This window comes from Chrysoperla carnea, chromosome 1 (genome assembly GCF_905475395.1).
Source record: "Chrysoperla carnea chromosome 1, inChrCarn1.1, whole genome shotgun sequence".
Classification (NCBI taxonomy): Eukaryota; Metazoa; Arthropoda; class Insecta; order Neuroptera; family Chrysopidae; genus Chrysoperla; species Chrysoperla carnea.
In genome coordinates, this window is record NC_058337.1 from 91,529,988 (window position 1) to 91,557,106 (window position 27,119).

Below are 27,119 nucleotides of genomic sequence, written 5' to 3' on the forward strand. Positions count from 1 at the left end.
TCATATAACTAGATATTATTTATTCAGCACAAATATATATTATGAAATTAACCGCCCATCTGTTTGTTTATTAGGCAATAACCTACTATAAAAGATTTTCAAAAACCAACTTCACATTTCTGTTCCCGTCAAGTGAGAATTCGTTAATATTTGCAACATATGAACGTTTGAAATTTTTAATTAAATAAAGAGGAAGATATAGTTTAGTGACGTCATTTTATCGTATCATCATCGAGATTACATATAAAACTTTATTTTGTTTTAAAGGAGATGGGTAACAATCTTTGAATGCGTATAACTTGTTCGTTTTTTTTATGAATTTTATTTTCACTTTTAAATTTTGCATGGTTTCAAGTCTAATTTTACATTTTTGTGGGTAATATGACTAATTTGATATAGGGTAACTACCGTATTTGCGGTTTTTGAAACCGATTGCAATATAGTAGTGCTTTAAGAAGTGCATAACCATAATTTATTATTATTTTCAAAATAGATAAATATTAGCTTCAAAGAGCGCGATTTGGCAGATAAATAACGAAACAATTGCATAAAATCGTTCAGAGTTTATTTATGAGCCTCCATCAGCGATTTATGATTATCTCTGGCTTGAGGTTTCATATCTCAAGATGCTTTTTGATTATATTTTGTAATTTTCAATCCTGATTAGGTAAGGTTAGGTAAGCCTAAAGTTTCTGTATTAGGGTGAAACACACTAAGATTCTACCAAAAAGTGTTTTCAACAATACACAGCCACTACTCCATGGATTATTTGGAGCTGTTGAAGAACAACAAGAGTGTTTTGACGTCAACGGACTTCAAATCCGAGAGGTCAAAGAAATCGTCCGCATTTTTACCATGAACCTACAATAGCCGAAATGCACTTGAAGGCCAACCGTTCAGCATAGCTGCCGCCTGACTAGTGCCCTGTAATAGCTGCAAGGGTTTTGCTTGACTAATGAATTTAATTGAATTTTGTCCAACATTTGTTGTTTCAAGGAAACTAAATATAATTTGAGTCAAATTAGGTAAATAATTTGAATAAATTGTTATTAAATTTAAACGAGAAATAGAATTAATAAAATTAAATTAAAAAAAAAAAAAAAAAAAAACAAAATTAATAAACTGCAGCACCATTCAAACAAGACTATTTGAATAAACATTAAGAGATGACATTTTTATGCATATATTTTGAGAAAAAAATAAAATATAAAAAAAGAGAATTATTCTTATTAAAATAAATAACGGAGAAAAAATTTATAAATAAATATAAAATGCTCGTGAAAAGACAACAACGAGAAAAAATAGAAAATTTTGTACAGAGATGATGGTAGTATATATGGTAAAAAATGCAAATTTTTCTTGTCGTATTTTTTTATTTTTTCACACAAACTATTCTGTCTATACTGAAGCATTACTAGTACTATTGGACGCTAAGGTCTTTTCTATATTATGGACGGTATAGTATATAACCAGAGCGTTAAAGCTTTGTGAAAATTGCATTTTTTTCTTCGTGTATATAAATACAGAAGTAAACATCGATACAATAGCCGAAATGCACTTGAAGGCCCAAACGTTCAGCATAGCTGCCGCCTGACTAGTGCCCTGTAATAGCTGCAAGGGTTTTGCTTGACTAATGAATTTAATTGAATTTTGTCCAACATTTGTTGTTTCAAGGAAACTAAATATAATTTGAGTCAAATTAGGTAAATAATTTGAATAAATTGTTATTAAATTTAAACGAGAAATAGAATTAATAAAATTAAATTAAAAAAAAAAAAAAAAATTAATAAACTGCAGCACCATTCGAAGAAGACTATTTGAATAAACATTAAGAGATGACATTTTTATGCATATATTTTGAGAAAAAAATAAAATATAAAAAAAGAGAATTATTCTTATTAAAATAAATAACGGAGAAAAAATTTATAAATAAATATAAAATGCTCGTGAAAAGACAACAACGAGAAAAAATAGAAAATTTTGTACAGAGATGATGGTAGTATATATGGTAAAAAATGCAAATTTTTCTTGTCGTATTTTTTTATTTTTTCACACAAACTATTCTGTCTATACTGAAGCATTACTAGTACTATTGGACGCTAAGGTCTTTTCTATATTATGGACGGTATAGTATATAACCAGAGCGTTAAAGCTTTGTGAAAATTGCATTTTTTTCTTCGTGTATATAAATACAGAAGTAAACATCGATACAATAGCCGAAATGCACTTGAAGGCCCAAACGTTCAGCATAGCTGCCGCCTGACTAGTGCCCTGTAATAGCTGCAAGGGTTTTGCTTGACTAATGAATTTAATTGAATTTTGTCCAACATTTGTTGTTTCAAGGAAACTAAATATAATTTGAGTCAAATTAGGTAAATAATTTGAATAAATTGTTATTAAATTTAAACGAGAAATAGAATTAATAAAATTAAATTAAAAAAAAAAAAAAAATTAATAAACTGCAGCACCATTCGAAGAAGACTATTTGAATAAACATTAAGAGATGACATTTTTATGCATATATTTTGAGAAAAAAATAAAATATAAAAAAAGAGAATTATTCTTATTAAAATAAATAACGGAGAAAAAATTTATAAATAAATATAAAATGCTCGTGAAAAGACAACAACGAGAAAAAATAGAAAATTTTGTACAGAGATGATGGTAGTATATATGGTAAAAAATGCAAATTTTTCTTGTCGTATTTTTTTATTTTTTCACACAAACTATTCTGTCTATACTGAAGCATTACTAGTACTATTGGACGCTAAGGTCTTTTCTATATTATGGACGGTATAGTATATAACCAGAGCGTTAAAGCTTTGTGAAAATTGCATTTTTTTCTTCGTGTATATAAATACAGAAGTAAACATCGAATAAATGAGTCGCTGATTTTATTTATACAATGATTTATTTTATTCAACAAAATTTATTTGGAAAACAGTTTTTTGAAAGATATAAAATAAAGAAATATTAAAGCTTTGTATAAAAATAAAATCGTTAATCAATGTTTAATTTTCTTCTATATTTTAAAATAAATGTAAATTTTTTAACTGTATGACGTCATCAGAATCAAAAAAATTTAATTTTACTCTATCACATCCAAATTTTATCCAATTTTGATAAAACAAGTATGTAATCCTATTAAATTTGGATCATAATTTTCAAATTTGTGCTCAAAATTAATCTAGCTCTAAAAGGTTTCAAAAATGTCGAGTCATGGTCCTGGAATTAGTCACATAAGTGACAGCTAGTAAAAAACTGACATTGCAGCTGGAAAAAATGACCCAAAATTTGTGGGTTTCAAAAAAAATTCCAATAAAATCTGATCAAATTTGCCTGTGTTATATCAAAAAATTTTTAGATTTTATGACTTTATGTAAATTAATGAGCGCCTTTTACATGATTCTTTACAAACTATTTGTTTTACGTATAAAACATACGTTTAATTTTGCGAATCTATTTATGTTGCTCCGGTAGCGGTTGCCTCCTTTGCCAAACCGTAGCTACGAATCTGACCATAGATAAAATATTAAGATGACTAAAGCTAAAGAGAAAAATGATTTGGTTCGACCCTCAAAAAAGCAGTGGCGAACAGCGCCTCTTCCCAACACCTTAACTTTTGAAATTTTCAATATTAATTCGGTCATGTACCTATCATTAAACATCTACTAAGGAATGAAAAATGTAAGTGAGACGCGTTCCAGGCAACAACCTCCTAAATTTTCAACCGTTTTGAAATCACTGTCAAATGCTCCGTCTGGCTTTAGCCCAACCACTAAAATCTAAGGTGATCAAATTTAATAAACATTTTCAAAATATTTGTAATCCAGTGCCCTATATGAAATACGCATTTTTTAAAAGGCCTTTTCAATCATCTTTTACATAATACCAATTGCCATAGAATTTTTATACACTACGCGTTCGTTCATGTCCATTACAGAGGTGCTATACTATTTATTTACACAGTGTTTAGGATCTCGTACCAAATTTTGAATCATTCATTGTAATATTCTTCGAAAAAAGATATCCAACTAACTTTGGTGATCGAAATTTCGTGTCTAGAATTTTTAAGTTTTTCGATCTGATAATTATACCATCCTGAAGACAAAAAAACTTCTTGGGTCTTTTTCAGTCGCCTATATGATAAACAAAATACAGCCAATTGAAGTAAGAGATTCAAATTTGCGGGGAACAGATACCCTAGATGACCAATTCATTATTATGAAAACTCAGTTAATTCGAGTAAGCAAAACAGAATTAAATTTTCATGCTTTAAACTTAACACTTTCGTGTTAACAGACAAGCTGGAACCATCATGCATTAGCAAAAAGTGGATCTTGTAATGGGTAATAACAAATACAAAAGGTAGTGCTGCTCATAAGAAGGCTTACCAATTTCAATTTTATATACTCAATATGGCAAACTTTATAGGTATTACTTCTGGATGACAACAGCTCTCCGAAAAATAAGAATAAAAGTATACATACTCATGCGGAAATTTTACATTAACGCGGCTTGTAATGGTGAGCAAACTAGCAGAATTCATCAAGTAATAGTGTGAGATATGTTTTGTGTGTGTCATATCCATGGCAAATTAGCAACCACAATATGTTCATCTAATTTATATTATTTTCACCTACTTCGTTCCTTAAGAAGGTCCCACGACCACAATCGTTTTTAATTCTTCCAGTTGTACCCTGTTTATGTCATGTATGTATGAGTTTGGTTAAGTAATTTATATGGATACAGAATTCGAATAACTTTGTTTTTTGCAAACTTTTCAATTTACAACTCAAGAGCCACCTAGTCAACTTAAAAGACAAATTAATATTGAACCCTACACTCCTTAACGATCATACTTCACTTTTTTTTCCATTCTTCCAGTAGTTTCCCATATATGTGTGAGTGCGGTTTAGTAGTTTATATGAATACAGAATTCGAATTAGAATTTTTTTTTCAAACTTTAAACATGGTTGTGACGAGCTGTGAAGTAAGCGTTGTTATTGCTATGAGCAGTACACAACACTATTTGGTTGCAAAAAAAATTCTATTTAAATATCTCTATATTCCTACATATAATAAATTTGAAAAAAATGTATTTATTCATTTGCGAGTAAATTTTTTAAAATATAGAGATACATTTCAGTTCGTTTAAAAAAAAAAAAAAAAAAACTAAACAAATTGAAAAATTTCTATTCACTATTTTGCTTTATATTTGAATTTTGAATGCATTTTTAATCTTTGCCTGTTTTTTGTGAGAGTTGAAAGCTCGCTGAGATCATCAGTTTTATTTTAAAGAGTTAAATTATAAAACTAGAGCTTGTTTATAATCAAATAAATAAGTTATTTTAATCAGAACTAATAACATAACAAGTGAAAATTTACAAAATTTTAAAAACTTCCTACAAATGCGATTTATTTCTTGTAAATCGATTTTTGGAAACTTAGCTATAAAATATTCTCAATCAAATCGGTTCGACCGTTTAGGGATTACGATGCCACTGAGAAACACACAGACGCACAGATAAACATTTTAAACTTATAACACTTCTTAAATCAATATAAATACGTGATGATCAAGGACATCAGGTGCGATGAAAAGGATACTTAGAGATCTATAATTTTTTGGGACAAATTTTTAGGAAATATTTTAATTGAAATTGAAATATTTGATTTGACCTTGTTTTTTGAATTATTGTTTTGAATTACCTAATTATTTTACCATTTCACGTTTCGAAATGAATTGAGCCAGGTTTATTTTACCATTCATTCCTATAGTAATTACTATTTATATGTTAAGATTATATATCATAAACGCCAATTTAGTTTTTTCGGGTACGGAATACTAAGCTCGCACTTGAAACATAGCTAAGAACACTCTCGCTTAAATTACATTTCAAATGAAACGAAAAAAATTAACACACATATCGGTCAAACTTATTTAATCCAAATTCATACCGAAGTTAAATAAATATTATATTATAAAAAATTTTCTAGCCATTTTCTCTTACCTGTATTTACAACAATCGCTTTATATTTCAAAATAACATTTGCTCAAAACCAACAAACTAGAAAAATAAAAAATACTAAACGTTGCAAAACTATCCGAAAAACAACGCTTTTTTTTCATTGTATCATTGATTATAAACAAACAATCCATCGAATCATTTCGAACATCTGACGATCCTGTGTAATACACAATACAAAAACCAACAGACGTATATACAGAAAATAATACAGCAAAAACAAAGCACAAAAAAACAAAAACAAAACAAAACAAATGAATTTGAATTTTGATCAATCAAATAAAATAATATTTGTTATTTGGTAGGCAGATAATAGAATATTAGATCAAAACTGGAAAAAAAACCTTGTAATTGTCAATTGCTACACAACAATGTTATTTTTTATACCAAATATATAGTCATGGAGCCAAGCCACATTTAACGTCGATGAATGTACCCAAGTTTTTTTTAACCGACCTCAAACAAAAAACGAAGAGGTTATCAATTCGACTATATACATTTATATGACAATTTCAAAAATAACAATAATATTTTTACTACATTATATTATCGTTATTTTTTTACTTGCTAGTGCATATTAATTTATTTTGGAAAAGTTTTTCTTTTGAAGTCGGTTGTTTTTTGTTTAAGGTTTTTTTTTTGTTTAAAGTTTTTTTTATAACGTCTATAAATTTACCCAAGTTTTGATGTATTTTTATTATTTTAATGCGATGAATTTAATGTTCAAAAGTACTTGGCCCAAAAGGTTAATAAAAATTTTTTATACAAAAATAAGAAAAAATTTTTGAAGGAAATAATCTTTTAATACCTTTTAATATATTGTCAAGAGATTTTCAAAGATTCCATTATTAAGCATTGTTTTTCGGTTTTTTGTAAATGACCATTTTTTATTTTTTACAATCATTAGGTAATTCAACTTTCCAAATTGAATATAAAAGCGGGTGGATCATAACAATTTTTGTTACGACTTCATATCCAAGCACCTTTCAAAATTAAATTCAGCGCAAAAAATTAATATTATTAAAGATTCTAAAAAAATGGAAGTGAAGCTAAAAAATGCAAGTACATCCATTGGCTATGAAATGTGTAGCATGGCTCTTAGAGTAGTAGGCTCTATAATAATGCTGGTACAATATAACTAGGTTTGTTTTTCTAAACTTCGAGATAAATAAAGTTGAATCAATCTTATATTATCTAAAATTATAATAAATATCATCCTGCCAACTCAATCCGTAAAGCGTACGAAAACGAGACAATTTCTAAGGTATCAAATTTTTCGGTTACTTTTTGGTGAAAACATTAAACGTATCCAACCTCTGTTTCTTTTTAAAATTTATCTTTCTCTAAATTGTTGAATTGATTTCATCCTGGGTGTAGCAAGAATTAAGTTTTTATTTCAATCTGTATTATTCAATTTTGTAATCCAGAATTCTGTGACACTATTTTTTAGCTCTAAATCCCCTAAAGTCCAAATGCAGCCAATCACTTTTCCATAATCATCTTAGTATGAAAGAAAATTATTTTGTACCTCGACCAGTTTGGCCAATTTTTTTACCTCATATCGGAATTCTGCCACCAGAATCGTGATCAACGACCCCGAAAACCTCCCAGTAAGCATACTTTAATATTTTCAACTTTTAAATTTAAAAAAATCACCCCAGATATTTATTCCAATAATTGGTCTATTTGTTAGATATATATTTTGATCTATGCACTATCCAGAACATATAAAAAAAACTGACCCAATAGGTTGTGGTACCAAAAAATTCCTCATTTCGCACTTTTTTCGTTTAAAATGATTCGTCTATAGTGGAAGGTATGGTACAATGTTTTTTAATTCGATTCTACAACAAATAACGTTGTCCTTGATCATGGGTTAGGTATTTGAAATAAATGGGTTATTTTCTGTTCTGTTGCTAGTATGTAAACAATGTTATTCATTTAGTTAGTTTTAATCTATTGTTAGTATGTGTTTCATCCCTCTTCAAACGGTTTAGTTGGGGACATTAAATATATATTTATTTGAATATTCATATAACACAATCCAAACATTATTACAGACACAATTTTAATAGAAATGTTTGGTTAAAGAAAATTTAAATTATTTTCTATAATTTCATGTGAAATCACTGTTCTATGACTAAATATATACTTTCTCACTAATGCAATGTTGTGGGATATAAAGAAAGGGACACAAGAATCAACGAATCACCGAGTTCCATTGGAAATAAATTGGCAGTATATGGCCGGTGTGGTATTGATGTCGTGTGAGTGCTACCTCTGTAGTTCTCACGATCAACTTCCCAGAGGGGGGAAAACATAAAAAAAAGGTCTTGTTAGCCTTCATAGATTATACTTCGAACATGTACTGCAGCTATTGCTGGAACGATCATTATCTCCTTAGATAAATGATATGTTTGATACACTTTTCAGATTCTGTATATTCAGTTTTTTCCAGTTTTTTATTACCATTAAAATCGGCTCAATTAATTCTCCTAAAAACTCTCTCACTTTTTAAATACGCTATTATGAGTCGAAAAAGCCCAGTCACGTGTTAATGTCATAACTGGTTCGCGAAATAATCGAGGCGAATGAATCCGAACGAACATACGCACATTCGTACACACACACAAACACACACACACAGACACAGACATCGAATTGAAAAGGTTTGATTCGGATATTGCGGCCTTGAAACCGCTTAAATATGTAAAACTGGGGATTTTCAAATTTGACCCCATTACATTAACATCCTCTGGGAAGTCAAACATTAAATTGCCAGCCACTTAACTATCTACTTAAAAATAAATATGCATATCGAAATGGTCAAGACTTTCAAATGATTTGAAACTTTTGTTCAAAACAATTTGTTTTAATTTATTTTGCAAATGCCAAGTTAAATAAATCACTATGTAATTGCAATAATTGTATATGCGGAAAAATATCGCATTGTTTTGCGTAAAATTGCGTACTCCCAGAATGTTTTCGAATAAAAATGTAAAGAAATTGATCTAAACATGAATAAATTTAATATAAATTACCATTGATATTCAAGAACTGTTTCATTTCAATATCTATCTATTTGTTACAATGCATAATGGATGAATTCATGTTAGGTCTCAATCCAATTGATATTAGTGTGTGATCCAACTATCCATCCCTACATAATTCGATACAGGTTGCTTTTCTAAAGTTTCCATCCTTATATTTTGTAAATGAATCGCAAAATCTTTAAAAGGAAAAATATGTACCGGCTCATTTTAGGAGGAATGGAAAATTTTGTGTTCTTTTTTTTATACGAGGACGGACACCTTCATAGTCCAACTTTGTTTTTTAAATGTAACTACACATTTTTTTGTAATAGATTCTTGTTCTTTGTAGCAAATGACGTTTTCTTTGAAAACGTCATTTTTGTTTTTCTTGACTAATCTTACCGTCTTATCCTTAAAAAACTCTAAAAGTAAGATCTAGGATAAAGTTGATATTTTAGATGTTTGACCACGAAGACGCCTCCGTATAAAAAACTAAATACTGTCGTTTTTCATTTCCCTTAAAAATTACCGGATAAATGCTTTTGCGATTTATGATTTTTCAATTCTTGTTTCAAATTGAGTGGAAACTTTTTTAAAAATCACCCTGTAAAGTTTATAACAATAATAGATATAATATTCTATTCTATTCTATAGCTTATTCTAGTGAATTATATTTTCTATACACAACACGACCAACCACCAATGATATGTATGCTCAATGTCCACCCACATCATCATCATCAATTTGATAATATAACAATTGATATTAATAATGTTGATTTCTCATTGGACTTTACTGTAGAGATAATGGTGGTAAAATTTGAAATTGGGAAATCACTTTAAAGACCACTGCTAGATCAGACTAATGGCTTAAGGTTGTTGAGGCTACCATAGAGATAATAACATAAATGATAAGATAAAGCTAAAATCATTGTAAGCAATTATATAAACGTACCGCCTTTCTTTTCTGTCTCTTTTTAGCAGTCAATATATCGCTTAATTGTAGTTTTCAGTACAAATAAAAATCAAAATCGGTTCATTCGTTTAGGCGCTACGATGCCACAGCAGGCAGACACACACACACACACATAGCGATCAAAATTATAACACCCCTTGTTTAGTTTGGAGGTAAAGAAAAAGAGAGAGGCTGATAAACCCAGACATTTAAATAATTGAACGATTTCCGTTTTTCATTTAACCATATGATAGTATTAACATTATTTGTGTGAGGTTCGTTACAGTTACATCGCAACAAACGTTCAATGGTGTAACGTTTGTTACACAATGTAACACAGTTACAGAATAACAGCAGTAGCCTTATAACAATAATATAATATAATCCATTATTACATTTGTATAGTAATAATTCAATTCAGTAATATATAGTAATATTAGTTCCGGTATAAATGGTTCTGATTCACTTATAGAAGTCAGTTCAATTCATATTAATAATACGTAGGTATGTGTGAGTGGGTGTGTGCGAGTGTGTGTGTGTGTGTGTGTGTGTGTGTGTGTTTCAGAGTCGGCTTACGCCCAATAGATATATTAGTTGGAGAGTTGATCACAACTAAATATAATGACAAATTTGTCGAATGAACGAATTACGAGAATCCAGTTCCAACGGTGTTTTAAGAATTTGGCTTTTAACTTATTCCTTCTAAATTATTCCGTTGTAAAACTTGATTTACATGAAATTAAACGAAACATAACGTTGGGTGCAGAACACACCTAGTCCAAGAACACAGATAGTTAAAGGAACATGATTGCAGTGACTGGGGCTAATTGTGAATCTAAACCATGCAGAAACCTGCTCAAACACACGCACAAAAGTTTACGAATATTTCAGTGATATAGGTCCAACCGTTTACGAATATTTCTGTGTCAAGGATTTTAATTAACTCGTGTCACGGATTTTAATTAAGTTTTTGGAAGCTTAACGTGGTTTGTCATGGTGAGCCAACTGGTAAAACTCATCACGTAACAGTGTGAGATATGCTTTGTATGTGTGTGTTATATCCATGGCAACTGCGATATAACATGATATTCTACAAATTTATATTATTTTTATTTATTAAAGTATCTACACGAATTTTGCATTCTTGTACTACTTACATCCAAAACTAGTTACGTGACTATGAATCTGCATATGCATAACTAGTTTTGGATGTAACGAAACTTCGTTAATAAAGGGGGTCCCACGATCGCAATCTTTTTTATACACCTGGTAGGTATAAAAAGTGGAAAAATTTAAAACTTTTCTTTAAAAAGATAGGCTACCATTTTTTCTTTCCCTAAATATTACTTTCTCGGAATTAAGTCCAAGTGAATTTTGACTTTCCAAGAATACCTTAAATCTAAATTGTCACCAGCTTCATTTGCATCAGAATGATAATAATAATAATAGAGTACTTAACTATATATTTTATAGACAGAAACAACAGTAACTAAGGACTTTGGTACTTAGAAAATTGGTATTATATATGTGTTACGATTGACTTCATATGTATGTAGATACTACCTACGTAAGTTCTCTTTTTAGTCAATTATTAATTGAATTGAGTGTTGTGTTCTGACTCGGTGCAGGTTCTATGTATCTTTAGTGTAATGAAATTTATATATTTGGAAAATTAAACGATAAATTTAACTTTTGTATATATGTTTACAATAGAGACATAGATTGTCATCAACTAATAACTAAACTTTACATTATTATAACTGTTTAATAGAAATAATCTTAGCTATTATAGCTGAAGAGTAAAGTTTATTTAGTAATATACTTGAGAGACAATATATATATATACTTTAATTTTTTATTTTTTTATTATTTTTCAACTTACAACACAAACTTTCTTAGAAACGAATCATATTCTGAAAGTGCTACCACAAATGCAAACGCATATAGAGCAATGCGCCCAGCATAAAATCAAATCTGCCTTTCGATTATACACTATGTCAGTCTATGTCAATCTTTGACTCAATCAAATGAAGATCTTTTATATTTAAACGAGCAATTCTTTTATATCGTGAAAATCACGAAAATTAGAATGAAGAGGTTTTCTGGGGCGAAAAATTTAACTATTTCATTTTTAGAAAATGTTGTTTTATCCGTGTTTTCAGGAAAAACTGAAACAAACTGAAAAATGTAACCCTATTTCCATCTATTGGCGAGTAGTAATACAATTACTTTTTTAATTCAGAGGAACTAACTGCCTTACAAACACTGAAACACTAAAGCTAAGTTTCGGTAGATGGCGTTATTAAATAACTCACGTTTAATATGCAGGGGTTCAAGGGGTGAGAAATCGATCTAGCTAGGTTTCATTTTAAGAAATCTAGCTAGAAATGAAATTTAGTATGCAGGAGGTTTCGGGTGCAAAACATCGAACAAGCTAGATTTTAATTAAAATAAATAACGAGCAAAACTCGGTCACTAAGGAACTATTATTTAAACTCAACAAATTTACATTTGTAAACTGAATGTTTCTAAAATTTACCAATAGTTTCCAATCGCAATTCCCTTAATTCGCTACAGCATTTTAAAATAGAAGAATCTTAAACTTTTAATATCAGTAATAAACTTTAATGATTGTTCTTAAAATTACTTCCGAATATACTTCCATTATACATTTTAAAGAATATAAATATTAATCTTTGTTTTTATTTTAAATCAGAGTTCAATGTAAGTTTTCAAGCTTACTTTTATTTTAATAATGGAAAATAAGAATACAATAAAGAAAATTATCAATACAATAGACTGTAGTTTTCACTTTTAATATTTATATATAGGATAAGATGTGGTACCTAGAGTCAAATGTACCTTGAATCAATCGTAGTTTCGTAGCAGTTATTGTTATTAAATAGACAAAATTTTTATTAAATTGAGTGTATTTAATTAGAATGCAGTATGCTGAACAATGATTGTCAATGTCATATTGTTTTCTGACTGCCATTTGTATATACTTTTATAAATCACATTCAACATAGCTTACTGGTTATTGGCGAGTAAGTTATAACCTTTATTCAAGTTTTAAGGATAACGTTAAATTTTGAGGAGGTAAAGCTTCGAATACCCCAAAGTGATGTACCTTGAATCTAACAACATAATGCACCTTGAATTTAACACTTATTAATACATGGTAATATGTAGGCATTTCAAATTTGTTTTGTGGATGGCCTAGTATAGGCAAGCGCAGGACGCTCAGACTAGTGAAAGACCTTAATAGAAACGGGCATGATTTTCCATGTTTTAGTAATATTATGGAACCATGGTACATTGTGAAGTTGTACACATAGTTCCAACAAAGGTACCATAATTCATGTGATTTTATCAATAATTTTTTTTTATTTACATTCTTCTATAAACAGAGATATAATTCAACCTAATAAATTTTTAATAATTTCATTCCAGGTACTACATGGTCCCCTTTATCCATAACTATATAAAATAACCATCTAACAAATAGAAAATACTTTCAATTTTTAATTAAAACTTGTAACAAAAGAGAATTTAAAAAAAAAAGAACGCTGTTATAAAATTGTATAGAACGATCATAATCTAAACAGTAAATATTTTTATCCTGATTTAATATCGATAACAATTTTACTTGTGTGTGTATTTAGGTAATGTTCGTATATTTTTAGAGTTGAGAAGAAAGGATAGAAGAGTATTTTAATATCAAATAAGTATCATGTTTTATAGGTAAACAAAATATATAAAATATCACTGCAATAGAAAATTTAAATTTTATGTTCTACAAGATGGTGTATAATTGACATATTTATTATACTTCATCTTTAAAGAGATAGAGCTAAAGTGGAACAAAATATCTGGACAATAAAACCCCTTTGTTAAAAAAAATCCAAAAATCAAATTATACACATAATTAATAAATAAATGAATAATTAAAGCGTTAAATCTTTGAGCTTTGGATTATATTTAAATTCAAGCGCTATGTTGTAACTATCCAACCCCGCTGCCTTTACTACTTTTACACTCTAAAATTTTTTCTTTCCTAGGTCACTTCTAAGGTAAAACTCTAGTACTAGCGTTTTGGAGTAAAAAATGGACCTACAAATTCTCATTGAAAAGATCAGACCAAAGTCCATAGTTTCAGAAAACTAAACTTTCAAGCAAAATGATTTTAATATTAGAATTTCGGTAGCATTACTCATTTCAAGACTGTATCTGGCTGAATTTCTGTTAATCAGAGAAAAACACCTCTTTTAGTCTCTGTTCACACCCTGCGTTGCCACTTAGGGCGGTGATTACAAATAATACCGGAGCTGTGTTAGGAAGAATGGTCATGAAATTTTCCGCAGGTCTTCAGGTCAACACTAAAATATATCTTCGACATATTCCCGTATTTATTTATATAGCCCAAAATTAGACATCATTCCTAGCGCTTTTCTTAATTATTTTAAAAATATTCAAAATATATTACTCATACTACTTAAAAAAGTTTTATACTGGTCCTACTTGTTCGAAGTAAAAAAGACTATGAATATTTTAGTTAAAAAAATTCAAATGTTTTAATTAAGAAAAGAGCCAACAACGCCAGGAATGTCAAAGGAAGCGACACATAAGTATTGAACGAATTATTTCATAGCAAATCCATCCAATAAAATCTGTTCTGAATGGAAAAAATTTACTAACAATTTGATTTGTTTTCAATAAGTATTAAATAAGGGATTAAGTAAGTCAATGTATTATTAAAAAATATTCCATCTTTCTTTCGTTTGAGAGTTTCGGATGAAATATAAAATATAAAAGAAGAGTGTAGAAAAGACGAGCATTATAAATGACAACACACAAAATAGAGGGTATTTAAATTTTCTGTATGGAAAATATATATAATCTTAATATTTAAGTCAAACATGAATAATCCACATATTCATGTGATTTTATTCACAAAACTTTTCATAAGTTTGAAATTTACTGTTATTCACTTCACTTCATAAGATCTGGCAAAGTAGGCAAGGCATACAATACCTACAAATGTATACGATTTGGTATTATATAAATGTATCTATAGCTCAAACATTATAATTTGGACGTGGAAACACTTTTACTAGTTCACGCTACATTGAAGAGCATATTATACAATACTAATGACCCGGTGCGTTTCGCACGCTTTGAATTAGGATGTACCTACCTTACATACAAATATTCCGGAAAAATTATGCACACGATGGAGAAGAGCTTCACAAAATCCGTTGAATGATTAAGATAGAATTAGTAAATAAATTGACAGATGTAACTTTCATGTATACTATGTACAGATTTTACTAAATTCGTTATTTGTTCATTCAAATAACACAATTTAATACGTCAAAGAAAAACAAAAAATCATTGCCAGTCACACGCAAAAAACAACATTTTTTAAATATTTTATAGGCAAAGCCATGAAAAAACCACAAACGGGACATATTATAAAATATATAATAAATATATTATAGATGTTTATAAAATTTTGTATTCCAGTGATAAACAGTCCCCACGGAAAGCACAAATTTTCAATTCATAACATTTATGCAACAGTTCAACCAATTAAAGAGTTCAAGAGATTATATTTTATCTAGCTAAAGAACAGTACGTTGTAAAGAAAAGATGCCCTCTATCTACTTTTATAAAGCTGTAACTCTATAATTACACTAGCTAGTCTTTTCAGCAAGTTCAATAACAAACAATCTACTTCTTGAGTTATTTATATTCTATAGGCATTGTAAAGGAGATAGTAGAGTTTTTTTTTCAATTTCCAGAACTATTTACTATCGTTAAATTCGGTACTGAAACAACTTCGTTAACTAACTAGCTTGTCGTTAACTAACAAAATTATATCGACAGTAATCTGCATTTACTCAAATCAAAATTTTGTATAACTGCTTTTCACCAGGACATCCCAGTAAATCCTCACCCTAGTTAAGAGGGTAGGGATTCACAGGCATGCACTGTGTCGGTATGTCAGTTCCTTTCTTAATAAATGCTTTGGTATCAATTTTGCAAGTTTTGTTTTTACTGTGGAAATGATCACATACCCCATAATAGAGAACTTTTATGTTTTTCATTTTCATTTAATTGATTTTTCATGTAATTTTACAATTGAAAATGGTTTTTCTAAACTATAAATTCAAACGGCAATGACGTAAACACCTCGCTTTCGTAACACCATCACACGGAGAAATGATAAAATAACACGAATAATGATAAATGGTTTGTCACTCAGCTGACAATATTATAACACGAATTTCCATAGAAACCGCTTGGCTCACGGCCTCAACGGAGGTTAGTACGTCACTACTGTTTTATTTATTCATAAATATAACTATTAATATTAATAATAAATGGAATTATTAATTTAAAAAAAAATTACTTAAATATACTTGAAAATTACTCTTTCATTTATATATAATTTGTGGTAAAAAAAAATTAATGCAACTTCTCTATTAAAGCAAACTTCTGATTAACGATACTCAGAAAATTATGTCCATGTTATAATATCCAGATTAAGTATCTCTATATTTTATAGTGAAAGTTCTTGTATTATAATATGGAAAAGTATCCTTAGTGTATGATAGGAAAGAAGCAGCAGCATGGTATGCATGTGTATGCCAAGTGAAAATTGTATCTGTATCTTTTCTTGTATTATATTAATGTATATAATAGTACGAGTACGGAGTATATTGAAGTAGAGCAGTATTCACATTAGAGTACAAGTATACAAGTAAACGTTACGTTACGTTACGGTACGAGTGGGAAAAACCAACAAACCTCGAAAATATTATATATTATTAGAATATATGTAACACTGTCTCTTTTTAATAATATTTTGTGTTAAACATGTGAAGTATAGTAAACGTTACTAAATATCTCTTATTCTTACGCTAACAGAAATAAAACGAATAATAATGTAACGTGTTTGATTATCGTTTTCCAGGGTTCATAACGATTTTGGAAGTTGTTCAGAAAGATTTTGCCCGATAGGTTCTATTAAATTGAACTAGAAAAACTTAATTTCAAGTGATTTTCTAAAAATAATCCTAAGTAGCCAAGATTTCAGTCTTTGGTGGCTGTTGCAGATTGTTTGTTTTTAGCTCACATAACCAGCAAACAAATATCGTGCGATAAGGAACATAGTTCCAATATCTCATTAAAGGGTGGCTAAGTATTTTTATGACATACAGTATAGTGTTGCAAGAAGTTTACCACTTGATCGACATTCTGCCTTTTGGTATACGAAGTGAGCACAACGTAAAATATATACACGACAGAAATTTAGAGGGAATAGTAACAACCTTCAAAGTAATTGAATGTAACAATTTTATAATAAGTAAAATTTCATAAATGAAATTCTGCTATTTTATGAATGAAATGTTGGAATTATTTTCGTTTCTACAATATGTTAAGTTAAAGTAAGTAATGTTATGTTATGTATGAGGTAGAATAGGATAGGTATGGTTGAGCTTGTGTTGATAAGGTGGTTAAAATGTAAAGGTATGATGTGGTTTTTAAAGGTATTCTTAGGAGTGTAATATCATAATGTATATATATTTAGCTCTCTTATTTCTCTACTTGTACCTACCTATACATGTTAACTCTGTTCATTCGTTATTATAAAAGCTGATCATCACATTGTTAAGCTTGAGAACTTATTATGCGCATATATTAACTTCTTAAGTTTGTAAATCCTTATGTTTTCTTTAACATTTACATGAATACTAAAATTTCAGTTTTTGGGTGTTTTGTTAGTAAGTTTATTTCTACTTACTGTTTTATATTATGTATATTTATGGGGTAAATTGTTGTTTTAAATACAGTCCTATAATATAATTTGTTGTTTATTTATGAATAAGTATATATGGACAAAATTAGAGGCTTTGTCATAAATTTTATGAAGGTATATCATGCACACACAAGTTCTTATTTCGGTAACGAAACAACTCAATGATTTTTGAATTTTATAAGACGCTAAATGAGATCTGCAAAAAGGTAGATACAACTTTGATGTTCAGTTTATGATACATACTCGGAAAATTTGATTTATATTATAATCGTGAAAGTTATTATGGATGTATGTTAGTATTTCATGCAAAAACTACAGAACGGATTTGGATGAAATTTGGAGCACAGATAGTTTATAACCTGGATTAACACATATTATATTGCCGTGGGACAATTATTGCTAACCCTTTTGTTTGGTATTTTATAATACTTAACATCTACTTATAATAATTACACGGCAGCTTAGAAATATTTCACCTATAGTTAGATTATCAGCGAGCATCATGAATTAAATTTTATTTTCAAAAAAAAGAGTTCACCTCACCAAAAAATTAAAATCCATAAAATTGTGAACAAAAAGGAGAATAAGTGAGGTCAAGGAATGGGAGAGCCATAACACGGTAGACTTTGTTTTTAGAGTTGAAATTGCCCAGCAAGCGGGCGGGTATCTGCTAGTCTATCATATTTGAAAAATATATCAATCGGGATATAATTTTCAAATTGATTTATTTAAATTTCTTCTGTTCTAATTTTTCGAGTAATTGGAAGTAAGTGTGATAGGGGTTCAAATCTAATTTAAGATTTAATGTTGCTACGGTATACACGTTTATAAATTTGTGCTTGATTTCAAAACAGTTTCTAAGTACCATTCTTATTTTTGTAATTTCCAGGCAATGATAATTCGCAAATCAATACTATTATCATCTAGTTACAAATTTAACAACTTCAAATGATTTCAATTAATTGACATTTGTAAAAATCTTGGACAAAAACTGAGAACGCACTTTTGTGATAACCAAAAAAAAAAAAAATAAACAGTCATGGTGACTGCGACAAAAGTGAAAAGTTTGTTTTGCTTAAAATTTTCAAACTAAAAATGTTTTTGTAAATTTTGCTGAGTTTTAGTAAAGAAATTACGCCTCTGATTTTTCTTGAAAAGTTAAAAATACAATACTCGATTTTAAGAAAAATTGTTCTGTGTGTTTTTTTTTTGTTTCCATCTCTGAGGGAATTCGCTTAGCTAACGCAGCTCTTGCGCTACGATTTTTTTTAATTAACGTATGACTTTTTAAATTATTCATTTAACTATTCTAGACTTAGGTATCTTTTTCCCAGTAAATTCAGTTTATTAAATATTCAAAAATAGAATAATTGTCTGAATAACAACTGAAATGTCACTTTTTAAACACTTTTCCTAACAAATTTAAATTTCCTTTCAAATCGAAAACATAATTTGATGCTGAATGTCATCATATACATGATATACCAGATCTCTATTATCTTTACATGTCAATTATTCTTTTCTCATTTCGTATATTTAGTGAGCGAATCAAACAAAACCATTAATACCAGAACTTGATTAAAACTAAATGCAGATTAGCATTTTATCGAGTTATTGAAATCGATAACTAATAAAATTTCAATAAAAATTCAATCAGTTAAACTACATATGTACATATATTTAAAATCAACAATATCCAATATATTTATTTACACGGATAAAATAGTCATAAACTTCGCACCTGTACCATTTATGTTCATTGTGCATGCGTCTATTTGCTTGTCATCAGAACATTATTATCATCGTCACTATGGAAGCACTAGCAGCATTCAATCCATAAATATTAAAACATTAAACGACTTTAAAAAAAAAATATGTTAAAAAGGTTTTGTATAGGAATGTTCTTTTTGTTGGAGATGACAGTACTTACACTCGGTGTAAGTGGAAAAGGATGGTGCTATCTAAAGTATTATGAGACTACCCTTGTTTAGTTACACTGAGTATAAAAAGTGTAACCAAAAAAAACACCCCTATATATGTGCACGTTGCTCAAAAAAGTGGTAAAATTAATTCAAAGAGACAAGCTTTTTTGGAGTTAATATAATAAATTTAACGTAAGACAAACTATCCAGTAATTATTAACGAAACGCTTAAGTATGTGAAAACGTCGACTTTGGTTGATGTCTTAGTTCACGAGATACGTCTATAACCCTGCTGAAGATATACGAATTTCGACGTTTCTGGTTTTTTCGAATTTTGAAATTTCCGGTATATATTGTTCAATGTATATTCACAATTTACATACATATGAATGGCATAAAAAAATATGTTGTGTGCAGGAACATAACCTCCGTATTCTTATTCTTTTGTTCGCACATCATTTTTCTCCGACCATTTTTACTAAATAATGCAAAAATATAAATTTTGTTCATAATCTTTCCAACTAAGACCACATGAAATGCAAACTACATCAGCGAGTAAAAAAGTTGCACTAAGATTATTTTTAGAAAACTTCACTTAAGGACCCTACACTCTTTCAAACATCCGTTCAACAACTTTTGTGTCAAAATTTTTCAATATTCTGAACTTTTTAATTTATATAGTCTAGAAATGAGTTTTAGGAAAGCCTGTTAACTTACAATTTTATTTAGGGCTAACGAATTATATCATTGGAAAAATTGTTTAAATATTTTGAAGAATAAAATATCAATAAAAATATTTCAGAAGTTGAAAGTCACTGTAATTTTAATACTGTATAAAGTTGAATGTCCAAAACAATTAAAAAATTTAATACCTACAAAAGTTGTTGATTTTTCTCAAAAATCCTCTGCCCACTATCCGTGAGTTTCAATTTCACACCAATGTTCCATCTTTTTTCACTATTATGGGTTCTTCATATAGAGGTTAAACTAGAGTGTAATAATTTTGTTTTTTTATTCTTCTAGTTTGTTGTTAATATGATAATAAAAACGGGAATAGGTAGTCGAATATAACAAACAACACATACTAAAATCAATAGGAAACATATGGTCGAGAGAGCTTTTGCTTTACTAGCAACCAGTAAAATACATTAATATTTATATATTCGTAAATGATTTTGAAAAGTAAATTTATATGCATAGAGACTGAACCAATCACGAAAATGTTCCATTATGAAATATTGGAACTTTGTTAACGAGATTAGTATCTTCCAAACATTATGTCATAGTCTTAAAATTTAGTTAAAATGTTATAAAAATATTCTAAAATATATAATTAAAAAAATAGAAAAGCCGATTGCGTAAAATAAAACCTGAAAATAAGGAAACATACCCAGCACCTTACATGGCGACTTTGACAGTCGGGGTCCATTGTTGGGAAGATTTAAGTGGGTCTTGATTTGGACCCCAGCTGCTAAAGTCCCTATGTAAACTACTGGAGTTGCTGCTTTCTTTTCAGATTTTATTTAACGCAGTCAGGTTTTTTATTTTTTAGTGATTTATTTTATTTTAGACTTTTTAATGTCACAGTACTAAAAGAACCGTCTTATTATATTAAAACTTTCAAATCAATTTATTATTCCTAATTAAATTTAAACTTAACTCTTATATTTATTTTTGTAACCCCCTTTTAATTTTCTTTATTTTGATATCCTAGTCGATAGATTTTGTTAATTGGATTTTTATTAGCGCATTACTATTGCGCTCCCAAAATCTGTCATTTTGTTTTGATTTTTCAAACACCAACCTAAGAACACTTGGGTTGTTGAGACACATATATTGACACCTTAAATGTTGAAATCCATTGACTCTTTTGGAAGATTCGAGAATAAAGAAAGCATACATACATATATACAAGATACGCGTGAAAAACATAACCACTCCTTGACAGTCGGGTAATAAAAAGCGTAATTATTAACCAAAACAATAGAAAGAATACAGAAACCATCATATTCATTCTCATTGGTTTCATAATGATTGATTTACAAAAAAATTTTTGAAAATATATTTACGTCGGAAAATAATATACTGAAATAGTATATAATGGTTTAAAATTGATATTTTCACGCTGAGAAACATGAAAATTAGAGCGTTACTAAATAATATTTTCCCATTTTTGTTGGTAATAGAAAAAAAAATATAGATAAAAAACCTTAGGGGGTATTTTTTACTGAACCACACGAACGTTTTCACATCGAAAATTCGATATTTATCGAGTTTGTTAGGAACAACAGTTCACTCACTACAAAGTATTTTTATAATATATAGCTTCCACTTATAATAACTCCCTGGTAGAAAATAGATAGATACGCTAGAAGTTTATAACACTTACCAGCTTCACTTTGTGTTGATATACAGCATGGTTGAGATTGTCTGGAACGACCTTGACATGGATTACCACCACCGCTTGGTTGTGGTTGAGTGCATGTTCGACGCCGCCATTGTCGACAGTCTGTACCGCATGATGACCATTCTGACCACTGTGACCAACGTCCATCAACAGCTACGTATAATTGAAGAAACGGAAACAAAAAGAAAATTTTCATTAACTTTATATAATTAATCGAATATTATACATAGAGTTATCGATACTCGATATCGATAAAAAATATATTTATAATTTAATCAGTTTATTTATTTGGTAAAAAGAAGAAAATATAATCCGATACTTTGATTTGAATGAGTTAAAAGAATACCATAATGTTCTCTTTACCTAATTTTTATTAGATTTAGAATTTAAAATATTTAAAGATGCAAATAGCTATTTTGCGCTCCGCAATATCTACTATATATTTTGAGTGAGTAGATTTTAGTGACTGTACTCCTCCTTAACGGTCGGACCGATTTTAATGATATTTTGTGTATGTGTTCATGTGGATCCGATAATTAAATTTCATTGAATGGTGGGAGCGCATATAAATCATATATTACATTATATTACAACTTACTATGAACTATGTATTTTTAATAGTATTGAGGTATTTCTTATTATTATTCAGGTATTGTGAATAGGTATTTATTAAAGCTATATGCGAGAGCAGGAAGCTCCACTGCCGAAGGCTCCAACTAAGGCGAAGGGAACAAAGTTCGTTAGAAATGTAAAAAATCGTGAAGTTTACAAAATAAATAATATTAGAATAGTCCAATGAATGCAAATAAGCAAAGGCAATTAATAACGTGAAAGATTCAGTAATTGCTAAAGCTTAATGTCAGAATACTTTCAAATTATGTTTGTGACTGGAAAAATAAACAAAATAAATTTTCCCCAAAACGAAAATTTGTTTTTCAACAGAATGAGAATTTTTTTTAATAAAAGTTACATGCTATTTCACGCTTAAATTGAACACGTGGTAGTCATGTGCCTAATGTACCTACTTAATGTATAAATCAATAAAATCAATTCTAACCAGACGTTATTTACACATAAAATTAAAATTCTTTAAAAAATATTTACATAAGCAAATGAACAAATTTTACAAAGTACTTTACAAAAAGGAATTTTTTTTACTACAACAAAAAAGATGAATTTTTAGATGCATAATATTAACTAAAAAGTAAACATGGAAAAAATTCAAGATATACCACATAATGTAAGAAAGAACAGTGAAAATCTTTTACACAGGAGTTTAGTCTCACACTTATGTGCCTACAATTATTGGATTTATTACGGATACTTGTATGACAGAACTGGAAAACTGAATTGTACTATTTTTAAAGAAAATAACAAGTTAATAGCCAATGATAAATATAATAAGGCAATGGTAATAACGGTTTTCTTGTAAAATAATTTTTGCAATATAGGCTTTCACTATTTAAAATTGTAAAAATAAATAGGAAAGTATTTCCTCCTAATTTAAGCTACATTTGTTAAAAAACTAAACGAAAACACATCAAATCAGTTGTCGGATAATTTTTCGCAGAGATTTAATAATTTATTTTTAATAATACTATCTGAACCTTAATTTTGGTCTGGCGAGTATAATTCAATGGTTTATTTTCTTATAATTATATAATAATAAACCAAAAGTGCTAAAAGCATTTTATATAATATTTTTTTTTTTTTTAAATAGCTCGTAATAATAGCTATTTATTATTATTATTATAAATTGTGCAAATCGAAATATAGTTAACAATAATATTTTAAGTAAACTTTTATAAAACATTTAATACACAGCTCGTGCTGCACTCTATATAAAACTTGCATACAATTTTATAAATAAACATTTTAAATAAATAAATAACAATTTTTCAACTATTCAACAAACCATCTTCTCTATTTTAACAAAAAAAGGTACTCTTTACAAAGTTTGTGTTATTTTTATATTTCAATACTATTTTGTTACAGTAAATAGGGTGTCACAAAAGTAACAGGATGGTCCAAAATCTTTCTAAAGTAGCTTTTTTTTTTGAAAATTTTCAAGGATAAAAAAAATCTATTTAGTGGGCATTTAAGTGTGATCTTGATGTGACCGTGGAACGTCGCAAATTAACAAGTTCAAGTGGAAAAAATCATTTTTTGTGGTCAATTCGTGTAAACATGAAAAAATAAATTTTTTTGTTTCGAAACAAAATTCGTTTGTTACAAATTACAAATAATTACAAAAGTTTGTAATTCGAATAGTTACGGCAGAAATCGAATAGTAGCGAACAGAATGAATATGGATTTTTGTTTTGTTGGGAGAGCCGTTTCTTTTGTGAAAAGCTATCTTACGTTATTTTCAACCAGGAAACTAGTTTTGATATAAATTTTGATTCTGTCAATCACATATATAGTTTTTTTGAAAACCATATTTTTTTTTTCAATATGGAAACACTTACTTTCTTATGATCAATGTGTATAGTATATTAGGACACAAAAATATCACTTTTTGCACTGCAAATGTACAAATGGAAAATTTTAGTTAATATTTGTAATTAATCTGCCAATTACCTATCTTCAAGTTGACGCCAAGATCAAAATAAAGGCCATCATTTGACTCATAGTTGCAAATTACTTGATCTAAACTGTTAAAAAATGGCTTATCGAACCGAATATACGTCTGTTCTGATGATTCGGATTTGTGGCAACCGAATTGGTCATTCGGTTTTGTGGCATACGGCTTTCCAAAAATGATTTCCAGTAAAATATATTTTCGAGAACACACTTCTCTAAACAGTTCTTGGACCGCCCCGTTACTTTTGTGACACGGTGTATGTTTTGTATACGAAGGAATGTGTGATATAGAATATGATTCAAAAATAACGATATTATATAACATAAACTTTTGAAACAATAATTTTCTATGTATTCAAATTGAATTGCTTCGAGAATTATACTTTATGTTAACTAAATAAACAATCTTGGGTTTAGCATTATCCAATTAACTTTGAAAATTGTGAAAAACAAGTTTAAAAAACGCAAACGCACTAATGACCATCGCAACCTTTAATTTTCAATCGTAAAGAAGAATTTAACATAACTCCGTTAAAAATGTAATAAACATTCTTTTTGAACAAAATTCTATATGAAAGTGCTTTTAAAATTACGCTTCAGAATAACGAGCGTAAAACATTTTAATTTGTTAAATTCTGTAAAACATGGGAAGTATTTAACAAAGAGCCGGTAAAATTTTTATGGTTACTAACAAGGAAATATTTAACTATTGCCATACATCAACATTAAGTCTTCTTTTTTTTCGCGAAAAATTATTTCTGTATTGATTATTCTACCAAATACTAATTATGAAGAACTTTCCCAAATACTTTAAATTTGTCAAAATAACGGAGATAATTATGCTAATAAATACCGGTATATTAATTCTTATTTCCCAAGATTTGGTAAAATCTAACAAACGTTTAAAACTTTTTTTCTAAGAAATTCAATTACTTTAATATATATTTATATGCTTATTTTAGTTATTACTAAACTATCAATTATATAACACTAAAAATTTAGAACAATTCTGTAAAAAAAAAAAAAAAAAAAAAAAAAAAAATGTTCATACTTTATGTTTGTTAAGTGTTAAATATGAATGAGAAGGTGTGAAAAAAATAAAATAATTTGTATTTTCAATACACATTTTTTACACTACTTATAAAACCGTGAAATTAAAATTTGTTCCATCAATTAAAAAATTGAAATATTGAAAAAGCAGACATGTTTTGAAAATATTTTGAGACTAATAAATAACAAATTCGTTTCCAAATAAATAAAAATAAAAATAAAAATAATATGCACACGTTTACGATAGAAAAATTGATCGCAAAATTAAATGTTATTGATCGCAAACTCACTGGATAATGAGACTGTTTAGTAACTTTCAAAAATAACTATGCATTCAGGCACATGTGCAATTTTTAAAACGAATGTAGCTTAAACAAAACCCAACCACGAGTATGAATGGAGCCCCGATTCATATTTCGAGCAAAAACACCTGAAAAATTATTAACGCACAGTAGATATTGCATCGTTCTTGCACAATAAACTAACGAAATGAGAAAAAATATAAGGATGAATTCTTGTTGACTTCGAGTTGAGGCATGATTATTGAAATAAATACCACGATACTCGAAATAAAATGTTTTAAGGTTTTGGTTAAGAAAAGGGTTAGCAGGAGTAATCTATGAGAGGGGCATAGATTTTTAAACTTATTCCGAAGTTTTATATTTTTCAATTTCATTTTATGAGCGATTACGAGCATTTTATTTCGAGTATCGTGGTATTTATTTCAATAACTATGAGAAAAAATAGATTTGAAAAACCTAGATTCTAGAAGTTTATCAAACTAATGACTTAGTAAATTAAGTCAGTGTGAGGAAACGAATATGCATATGTTCTGTGCTTTTTCAACAAAAGAATGCACACAATATTTCTGGAGCTTTCGTACAAAAGTTAAATATAATCTTTAAAACTATGAACAATTTTTTGGTATAAATTAAAATTAATTCTACAGCAAACAACAAGTAAGCAAACCCCAAAATACATATACTTACCTTGAAAATCAGGCTGATTAAATGTTTTTAACATTGCTTCATACATATCCTCTGTATACGCGTAAGCATTAATACAAAATTAAAAAACAAAATTAGCCAAATGTAAAAATAAACGAAGCGATTACTAATAACAATAATAATAATGAGTAACAATTTATGTTATTTTCGCAAAATTTCAAATGACAGTTAAATTTAATTATGGAAGTTTGAAAAAAAAAATATAAATCTTTCATTTATTTTAATAGAATGATGTGGTTTAAAAAAATATAATTAGCTAATTCAAGAAAAAAAACTTTTTTTTTTACTTTTAATAAAATCATTGACCTT

General features: G+C 28.5%; 1 protein-coding gene across 1 annotated transcript in view; it reads right to left on the reverse strand.

Annotated features, from left to right (window-relative positions):
• The window catches only part of LOC123291043 (netrin receptor UNC5C-like), a 385,599-nt gene that overhangs the window by 155,109 nt on the left and 203,371 nt on the right, over positions 1–27,119 (reverse strand). The window contains exons 6-7 of the mRNA XM_044871473.1: positions 26,793–26,843; positions 22,153–22,323 (exon numbers count right to left, since the gene is read on the reverse strand). Coding sequence (XP_044727408.1) covers positions 22,153–22,323; positions 26,793–26,843 — 222 coding nt within the window. The remainder of the gene's footprint in view (positions 1–22,152; positions 22,324–26,792; positions 26,844–27,119) is intronic.